The following is a 10,677-nucleotide window of genomic DNA, read 5'->3' on the forward strand; positions in this document are numbered from 1 at the left end:
CTAGTTGTCCGATCTGGCGATGCCGGGCGCTGTCTCTAGCAGTGGGGCATTTCTAATATTGAGCTACAAGAACATCGACGACAAGTTCTAAAAGTCTTCAATTTGTCTCGTATCTATATAAGAGTGTTAGAGTTCATTGGTTTTGGATGAAGAACACTAGTTGGAAGTAAGGTTGTATTCGTTAATTGCTCTCGACGACGATTGATGGGGTGTAAAAATAGCAGCTTGTAGCAGGCCGACACCTATCCTGGAGTAAGTGAACTCAAGCCTATCACAGGCCGACACCTGTCCTGGAGTAGGTGAACTCAAGCCTATCACAGGCCGACACCTGTCCTGGCGTAGGTCATCCCACGTCATCGAGTTTCCCTCTATAAAAGGGGGTTCAAAGTTTAAACCAGGGGTAATAACCTTCCTCTCCTCCAAAAAACTCTTAAACTAGCTCTGCACCTGGGTTGGTCTTCTGACCTCGTTTGCTTCCGTGCAGAACACAGCCACTTCATTTCAATCCCGCCGAACTCGACTCCTTCACTTCGGTTCCTCTGGTCATCCAGCTCAGCCCTTACGTCACTGCCGTACCTGTTACCGATTTTCGGTCTAACAACGATGATGTTTGCATTTTTGTTCTTGAATAATGAACTATCGTGCTTGCCAAATCCGACCCATTCTGTCTTCCGCAATTTCCTAGAAGTTAATATTACTAAATTCTTCGAGCGAATCAGAGTCGCTGCAAGCAATTCACTGGAGTCACTCCAAATTTCCGCCCATTTTGCTCGCTATGACGCGATGATGATATTGAGAAGCATTGAAGAAAGCTGCCTTAATTACCAGCATAAAATATGGCTCCCCTACAAATGTTTGTGGTGCACCTTCTCTCTTTTATTTATCAATAAATTACTAAATTCGGGCATCTCACTCGGGGTGTCAACCGATCCATTTCGGATGTAATGCACCTATATCTTAATCATTATACATTGGAATCACTTATCAGTCGGATCGGATCCAGAATGCCCTTCGGATTCTATTTCCTGTGCCTCAGTCATGATCCATTAAATTAAAAAAATAGATATTGATAACAGGAAGGGAGAGTTATTTTAGTGATTTTTTTTTTGTTAGTGCCTATTTATTTACCATTTTACCTATAAAAAATTACAGATTTTTGAAGGCAGATAGATCGTGATTTTATTAATTAGAATAAATTTAGGGGGGTTCTGGTTAGTAAATTACAACCCTCTTTTTTATTTAATACATCTGGTCCGGGTCCTGTCTAACCCCAGCTTGCCAAAAGTAAATAAAAAAAACCCTCTTTTGTAAGAGACAGGTGGGAATGACCAAAATAAGAGGGTCCCTTTGTCTATTTATGTCATTTCACATTTGACTATTCCTAGGGGTGGCAAAATTGGCCGAACCGAACCGGAACCGAGCCTAAACCGAACCGAAAATTCAGTTTCGGTTTGGTTTGGTAACCAAACCGATTCAAATTTCAGTTTGGTTCGGTTTGGGGATCAAACCGAACCGAAACCGAATATTTCCAATTATTATGAGTAAGGGGTGGCAAAATTGGCGGAACCGAACCGAAAATTCAGTTTTGGTTCGGTTCGATTCAAATTTCGGTTCGGTTCGGTTTGGGGGTCGAACCGAACCGAAACCGAACCATTGCCGCCCCTAACTATTCCCTCCATTATAAAAAAGGAAATGATATATTCGCCCTTTTCTACTTGAGACAGCCCCACTAGTCTAAAAGAGGAGTTCGAAATAGACTAAAGGGGGCTGTTCCGAGTAAAAAAAAAGTTCGAATATTTCACTTCCTTCTATAAATCCAAGCAATAGGGTAACAAAGAGGCGTCTATCTTTCCTCTCTATCTCTTCGCCCCATTTCCCTGCCGTCCAATCAAATTCAGCGGTGAAATCAATGGCTCCGATCGCAGTCGGCGATTCACTCCCTGACGGAACTCTGGCCCACTTCGACTCGGAAGACAAGCTCCAGCAGGTTACCGTACACTCCCTGGCTGCCGGTAAAAAGGTCATCCTCTTCGGAGTCCCCGGTGCCTTCACCCCCACTTGCAGGTAAAATCTCCAGTTTCCCGGTATTTTTACCACATCTTTCCGGTCAAGCTATAAAGGGTTTTCTTCTCCTTAATGAGAATTTATACGGTGTAAGCCCTTATAGTCTCTTATTTTTCAGCAAGTACGGTACGGACAACACTATAGGATGATCCAAACCGTCCATACGATAGCCCATAGCTTAAATAGGTTGTGCCCAAAAAATCATTTCTATAGAACGATCCTAGCCCTCCGATCTTAGATGAACTGCTTATTATGGAAATCTTTATAGATCGGAGGGCTAGGATCGTCCTATGGAAATGATTTTTCGGGCATAACCTATTTACGTTATGGCCCATAACATGGACGGTTTGGATCATCCTGTAGTGTGGTCCGTACAGTACTTTATGAAAAATACGGGGCTTACACCATATAAAATCTCCTTTTTAGTTATATTTGAGGACTTTAAAATGGAAATTTTAGGGCAGAAAACTGGGGTTTTACCCTAATCAGGATTTCTTTTGGGAAATGATATATTCGCCCCTTTTTCTTACTTTGGACAGCCCCTGTAGTGTAAAAGAGTAGTCATAAATAGAGTAGAGGGGGCTGTCCCGAGTAAGAAGAGGGGGCGAATATATTACCTCCCTTTTTCTTTTACTCTTGAAAATGGAGAAATTTCTGCAAGGAAAACAAATGATTTAGGTTTCATTTTGATTCTGTTTTCAAAATACTAATTTCCCCCCTTAATTTTCGGGGAAAAATATGCATTTGCTCGGCGTCCGGGAATTTCGAGGGAGGGAATCATATTTCCAGCCTCTTGTTTGTCTTTTCCCCCTAAAAAATCGCTTACTTAATTTTCAAGAAAAGTCAAACGAAAGGGGTAAATTTGTCATTTTGTAGCACGTGCTGGGGATTTATTTATTTGTTGATTTAATATTTTATTAATTTTTGTTGCAGCATGCAGCACGTGCCGGGGTTCATCGAACGTGCAGAGGAGCTGAAATCAAAGGGCGTTGATGAAATTCTGCTCATTAGCGGTATTTTCTTGAATCTTCTACTTTTATTTATCTGCTTTGTATATCTTATAGTTGAGGGCTAGTTTTACCAGCACTATGTTTTTGGTGTATTGGTTATCATAATTCCCAATAGCTGTAAAGACCAATGAAACAGCGTAAAATAAAGAAGGATCAAAACATGTGGTTGGATTTCATTGGAACCTCAGCCCACGTTGTAGACGCATAGAACAATCCTGACCGTCTGTTGGGCTGCCTGCAACTTTTATTAGTAGTTGAGGAAAATTGTTGATTGGGATTATGGGTTCAGGAGAGAGGAGATTCAGCATGAAGTCTTCATGTAGATCCTCCCTTACTGGTAAACAATTTTTCAGTCCTTGAGCACTTAGAAGAAGAAGCCCATGCAGGCAAGACCCAACCCACACCAAACAATACCAAGTAAATTCGAAAAGTGCTTCTCCAACACCTTAGGAAACCGGCTCCAAAGGTGAACCATGGGACACTGCTCCAAAGAAGGAATACCCCCGCATTCCTTGCCTAAGATGCTCCCAAAATGATCAACATGCTCCCATCAAGCCAGCTGATTATGTAATTCAAGAGTATTGAGTAGTTTGAATTCGTAGGTTTAGTGTTCTTTTTGTTGTCTATTCCGAGTTTTGGATCTCCCTCCCTAGTGTGTTCCGAGTTAAGGATGTTGTCTTGTACCGACAAATGGAACATCTTTCTCTTTATCTAATCCCCAACTTACCTACCAAAAAAAAAAAGAGATTCAGCAGAAGAGGAATTGGGGTTTGAGACTGAACTGAATTGAAAGACAAGATACAGATGGGGTTTTGGTTTTTTAGACTACATTGATTTTGTTATATGGGTTTTGGGGGAGCAGATAGAGAAGAAGTGGAATTGGGTTTTCAGAATGCATTGAATTGGGTTTTTCTTTTTTCTTTTCTTAATTTTTATTCTCTCTCATGGATGCTTTTTTATTATGATTTATCCTTTTTACATTATATTTTTGGTAAGTTAATGGAAGAAAGACTGGATATTAGGTGATTACGAACTTATTTGTTTTTGAGGAGGAGGGGAATTGCAGAAAAAATGGATTGAATGAGAGTCTAAAAAGCGAAAAATGATATCTTCGTTAAGCAAAAATAAATGAGATTGTAGCCATGGCTCCCCCAAGGGCTACTTCTATCATCTTCATGGTGGCTGCTTGTTCTACCAATCCCCTTACTTTACTGAACTGATTCACGCAGGTCCCCCCCCCCGTGATCGAATGAGAATGGATAAGAGGCTCGTGGGATTGACGTGAGAGAGTAGGGATGGCTATATTGCTGGGAGCGAACTCCAGTTTTGGTTTAGGATGGGAGCGAGATCGCTCCTTTGTTGGACGGTCTCCATATCAGTATTGGTTAGGGTTAGGGTTAGGGTGTGGATTGGGACTTTGAAAGAGAAGTACACATTTGTAAGGTTATTCTCTATTATGGTGTAGCCTTGGTCACATGCAGTGACTAAATCATCTCGCGTGGGTTTAGAAAACCCATACTACAATTTTGGAGAAAAACTCCGATATTACATGTGAAAGGAACCAAGCTCCTTCAACCCATGTGAGAGTCAAGGCTCTCTTCACAAAGTATATTCCAAAAATTTACTTTATTCAAATCTATCTTTTCCTTTCTCATGTCATTACATTACATAATTGGCCAAATCTCAAAAATAGAAACCCTAAATGCTAAGTTATTTAAACAATAAATCTTAATCTTCCATCTAAAGAAACACCTAAAAATTAGAAACACGGCTAAAATAACCCTAAAATAGAAATCCCATAATAGGCATGTACCATATCCGTAAATTGTCCATAACTTCGTCAAATTACATTCAAATCGTGTGATCTTGAGCTTCTTAGATAGGTAATCGAAAAACCTTTCTAAGAATACCAAAATCAAACCAAATGAATGCAATTTGATGCCAAAAAAAAAAATGCTAAATTTAAGATGACGAAAATAGACATTGAAAGACTTGTTCCACGCTGCACGTTCTGTATCATTTGCCGGCGCTTGAAGAAAACCCGACCTTAAGTTTATGCCATTATCTTCCAAATCTAATTATTTCTCAATCAAGACATAACAACGAATTTTCATCAACCTTCCCTTCTTCCTTCCTTTTTTCATCGTTTTGTGATCCCCCACGTGATCCTTACCCATTAAATTTCGAAGGCGCTCTTAGATCCGTAGGTATCGTCCTAATGGATGCGGGCTTTGAGTATTACTGGTTGTGCATGAAAGTATCCACTTGTTGGAGTTGTTCGTTCTACGTGGCTAGATCAGTTTGGCCTACATTCGATACAATGACTTCTTTCATCCCGCCGTGCATGTGTTGGCGATATCCTGTGCTCTGATACTAACTGGTGCTGGGACTGTTGAGTAGCAACACAAGATGGAGATCACACAAGCAAAGATTAAATCATCTCGTGGGGGTTTGAAAAGCTCGTACTAAGGTTTTGGAGAAAAACTCCGACATTACACGTGAAAGTAGCCAAACTCCTTCAATTACATGAAAGAGCTAAGGCTCTTTTCTCAAAGAATATTCCAAAAATTTGCTTTATTCATATCTATCTTTTCCATTACATTATTTGGATGGTCAAAAGAGAAGTCCTAACCGCTAAGTGCTAGCTTAACTAAACAAGTAATCTCTACCCATAAAAAAACAATTAATCTCAATCTTCGATCTAACATGATTAAAATAATTCTAAAATAGAATTTCCATAATATGCATGTACAATATCCATGAATTGTCCATAACTTTGTCAAATCACATCCAAATCGCGTGATCTTGGGCTTGTTATATGGGTAATCAAGAAACCTTCCTAAGGATACCAAAATCAAACTAAACGAACATGATTTAATGCCCAAAAAATATGCTACTAATAATATGGCGAAAATAGAAGTTGAATGACTTGTTATACGCCACATGTTCTGCATCATTCGTCCCCGCTTGAAGAAAACTCAATGAAGACATCATAGCAATGAGGTTTCATCAACCTTCCCTTCTTCCCTTTCTTTTATTCTTTTGTGATCCCTTACATAATACTTAGCCATGAAAAGAGGCTCTCGAAGGAACTCTCATATCTATAGGTACCTTGCTAATGGATGGGGGCTTTTAGTAGTGCTAATGCGTGTGAAAGTATCCACACATTAGAGTTGCTCGTTCTTTGTGGCTAGTCAGGCTAGCCGACGTTCAGTGCAACGACTTCTTTCATCCCGTGGTGCATGTGTTGGCGATATCATGTGCTCTGATACCAACTGATGCTAGAACCGTCAAGCAGCAACACAAGATGGAGATCACACAAGCAGCATCTTAATCATCTCGTGGGGATTTGAAAAGCCTGTACTACGGTTTTGGAGAAAAACTCTGATATGGCACGTGAAATGAGCCAAGCTCTTTCAACTGCGTGAAAGAGCCGAGGCGCTCTTCCCAAAATATATTATAAAAATTACTTTATTCGGACCTATCTTTTCCTTTCTCATGTCATTACATTATATGGATGGCCAAAACCCAAAAATAGAAGCCCTAACTGCCAATTAACTAAACAATTAGTCTCAATCTTCTATCTAAAGCAACACATAAAAATTAGAAACATGACTAAATAACCCTAAAATAGAACATGCACAATATTTGTAAATTGTCCATAACTTCATCAAATAGTGTCCAAATCGTGTGATATGGGGCTCGTTAGATATGTAATCTTAAAACCTTCCTAAGGATACCAAAATCAAGCCAAGAACACGATTTGATGCCCAACAAATATGCTACAAATAAGATGACAAAAATAGAAGTTGAAAGACTTGTTCCATGCTGCACATTCTGCATTAGAAACCCACACGACGTACCGCGCAGGCATAAGTGTCGTGATCATCACCGTCGGTGGTTCGGTTGAAAATTAGCGAGATCGAGGAGGGAGAAGGGAAAGGAGCTTTTGCATTGAACAACGGAAAAATATATAATTTGATAAATAAAACCAAATGGCAATTGTCAGAAGTTAGTCTCAATGATGTTATACAAATTATTTTTCAAGATCCCAACTCTGTTGACCCAATTGCAAGAAAAATATTCCTTTCTGAAAAATTGTTCCCAGGAATATTTTTTATTCCTCGATTTAGAGAGCAATGATATGGTTAATTCTTAGAGGAATATCATTATGAATTGAAGGTCCCTCGAGGAAAATTTTCAATTTCAGTGTTTGGGGTTAGTTTTTTTTCATGTGTAATCAAACATTGTTGTTAGAGCAGGAAATTCTTGAAAGAATTTTCTTTTCTAAACTTTTTTTTTTCAGAAAATTATTGCAATCCAAACAGGGCCTTAGAGTTGATGATCATTAATGACTAATTGAATAATATTTTGCAAACTGGGTGTGTTCATATTTAACTCACCTAGATATTCTAATTTTAGATATTATTTGCTAAAATTGCACAGAAGAAGCACTTATCTAAATACTCAAATAATTTAAATTTGTTTCAAGCTTGGTGATAATCTCTGATTAAATCCCTTTGCAGTTAATGATCCCTTTGTGATGAAGGCGTGGGCAAAGACATACCCGGAAAACAAGCATGTTAAGTTCCTTGCGGATGGCTCAGGGATTTACACACATGCACTCGGTCTAGAGCTTGATCTATCTGACAAAGGGCTCGGCACCCGCTCCCGAAGGTTTTCTATATTGGTTGACAACCTGAAGGTGACAGTCACAAACATCGAAGAGGGTGGAGCCTTCACTGTATCCGGTGCCGATGAGATCCTCAAGGCGCTCTGAGCAACGCTCTCGAATAGCCAGGCATTTCAGTCTATTAAGTCTGGTTTGCTTTCTATTGTGGTAATAATCTAATTATGTGTATGTTTAAACTCTTCTTATGTGTTCGATATGGTACTTCATATGTTTAAACTCTTGTTATGTATTTGATATGGTACTTTAATTTTGGGAGGATATGAATGTTGTGTTTATTTATATTGCATGTGTTTGTGGTATGTCAAAGTCCAATGGAAATTAGGCTTTTATGACTACACTCCTGAGTCGTTGCTTCTCCTGAATCCAATTGACTGAATTCATTGGAGGCAAGATGTGTTCACACTTACCTTTTTTTTTTGTACTTCCAGCATCCTCATGAGGATCAGCAGATTGGATGGCCACTCTTTGAGCCACCATAAGACCCTTGGCTTTGGTCTTCTATCTAGTCAAGGGGTGAGTCCAGTGGTACCTCAACCGTGTAGCTAAAGTGAGTTTTGCAACATTACGGATGGCTAATAAATGCACATTTTAGATTGGAATAGAGGAGTTGAGTCGACACTTGCGTCTTTTGCCACGTCCAAACAATGGGCTTATGCTCAAGGTTTTGGAGTCTATGTGATCTTAGGCTCTGTTCACTTGCGTTCCCGGGAAAGCAAATCCCTGGAAACAGACTCTTTTTTTCTTGACAAGACCTTGACAAGACATAATTCTGGTGTTCACTCGCTTTCCTGAGAAAATAACAAGCCTGGGTGGAATATGTCAAATAATGACATGGAATTGCCAAAAATGACGTGGAAATGTCTCTTTTCTCACTAGTGTGGGAAACCAAATCCTATTATTTTGGTCGGATTTGCTTTCCCGGGAAAATTAGTGATAAAAGGTGGGCAAGCAGTTTCTCAGGAAACATTTTCCTGCATAGATCCTGCGCACGTGAACAGGCGCGGGAAACCTTTTCCTACACAGTTTTTCTGGATTTCTTTTCCTAATGCCACGTCAGAATCCCGGGAAACCTTTTCTTTTCCTTTCCCGGGAAAACAAGTGAAGAGAGCCTTAGTATTTGTTCGTACGATATTAATTAGGAATTACTAGGAAATTTTGAAGAAAGCCATTTTGGGGGCTCACTTTTGCAGTATAGCACAGAAACCTCAGATGCTTTAAATGAATGAGACAAAATCTGCTAAAAAAAAAGAGCTGGTGTGACTGTTCTGCTAAGTGGCTTTCTATGAAATCCCTGATTAGCTAAATGAAAAGAATAGTCATAAATGCACTAGAGGGGATGGAGGGGATGCCCAGGGAAGACATGGGGTGAATATTTCACTTGTTAATGAATATATGAAAACACTTCAAAAACGGAATTCTGTCCCTAAAATAGTGAACATGATAGCTGATTTGGCCATTTTCACCGTGATTTTGGTGTTGCCTAGGGCGTGAGCTCTATTATTTGTTTTTTTTTTTTTTTTAAAAAGAGGTAAGCAATATATATAAAAGAAAAAACTCTATTATTTGGTTACAGGGAGCTCCTGTTTTCTTTTCTTTTTCCCAGCAACCGTTGACACTCGGCCCAAAAAAAAAATCACACAATTAAAGTTGGAAGGAATCAAAATGTTACTTGTTGAGCAAATAACATGTTGTGTTAACTGCTTCAGCCCAGAAATCTTTTTCTAATTCAGCATTGCTCAACATAGTGAGCCCTCACTAAAAGAATCTTGTTGAGCAGTTCTACAACTCCATTATGCTATAGAGTTTATGGTACTGCAAAGTGACGACTTGTGCCCCTCTTTGATTGTTTGGACTTTGGAGGAACTCTTGAAGAACCTTTCTTCAATGAAGAAAGAAGAATAAAATTCCTTTCTTTAGAATTTAGAGAGAGAGAGAGAGAGTGAGAGACTTTGAGGAGGATGGGAGAAAAGGGAGCTGGAGTTGGACGACCAACCCTCTCTCTCTTTTCCTCTCCCTTTATATAGAAAACAGCTTTAGGGTTGGGCGTCCCAGTTGCCTTGGGCGCCCTACTCTATTCGAGTTTTCTTTTTTCTCAAAGACTTTCTAATGGTAATTCTATTACACATTTCTAAGAGATCTTTGAATAAAAATAAGGACATTTCTTTTTATCCTTCTATCGTTTCCTTATTTCTCATAATTAGAAACTTCAATGTAGCAATCTTTTCTCTTTCACCAAACAAATTTTTTCTTTTTAAATCTCTCTCTCTCTCTCTCTCTCTCTCTCATTTCTCGGAAAAAAAAATAGCTACTCTAAGTTTCAACTTTAATTAATTAATCGCATTAATCAATTTGGGATTTATCCAAAGGAAAGTTTCAAAAATAGAAACTCCTTATACCATAATTAATTAATTAATCACCACACACTACTACTATGATATATGTACCCAGGTGCATACACCATATATGTGCCCAAGTGCATACACTCTGAAGATGACCATCATATCATCCAAATATCACTAATCACATCCTATGTGTACATCCTACCTCCAATCCTCATCTATTGGGCTGGGTTTTGCGTGAGGTGGACACTAACTACGCATTTGGCCAACTCAAGATATACCTTTCGATCTAGCAGCCAGGGCTTGCAAATGCATTTGCAAATTCCTTTGAAAAACAAACAATGGTTTTTTGATAAATATTTAATCAAATCGTTTGGCGAGACATGTTTTAGAGACCTATGCTGAGAATAAAACCATAAATGACTTTCCTCTATATAAGAGGTGGAGGATTCCTTATTGGCCATCCCTATTAACCTGATCTTCAGGAACCATGGTTGGGTAGACGAAAGCCATAAAGCAGGCCCAAAAACCAATATGACCCTTCAAATCTAAGGACATATAGAGGGTCATG

At 39.1% G+C, this 10,677-nt stretch overlaps 1 protein-coding gene across 1 annotated transcript; it reads left to right on the top strand.

Annotated features, from left to right (window-relative positions):
- The first annotated feature begins 1,831 nt into the window (after positions 1-1,831).
- On the top strand, positions 1,832-8,046 carry LOC143845529 (peroxiredoxin-2C-like). The gene is made up of 3 exons (XM_077353905.1): positions 1,832-2,064; positions 2,998-3,077; positions 7,601-8,046. Exons 1-3 carry the CDS (start codon positions 1,910-1,912, stop codon positions 7,852-7,854), a joined length of 489 nt encoding a protein of 162 aa, XP_077210020.1. The 5' UTR covers positions 1,832-1,909; the 3' UTR covers positions 7,855-8,046.
- The last annotated feature ends 2,631 nt before the right edge of the window (positions 8,047-10,677 follow it).

The sequence above is a fragment of the Tasmannia lanceolata genome, unplaced genomic scaffold, assembly GCF_043159265.1.
Source record: "Tasmannia lanceolata isolate RefF3 unplaced genomic scaffold, GAP_Taslan_0.1 ptg000015l, whole genome shotgun sequence".
NCBI classification, from domain to species: Eukaryota; Viridiplantae; Streptophyta; class Magnoliopsida; order Canellales; family Winteraceae; genus Tasmannia; species Tasmannia lanceolata.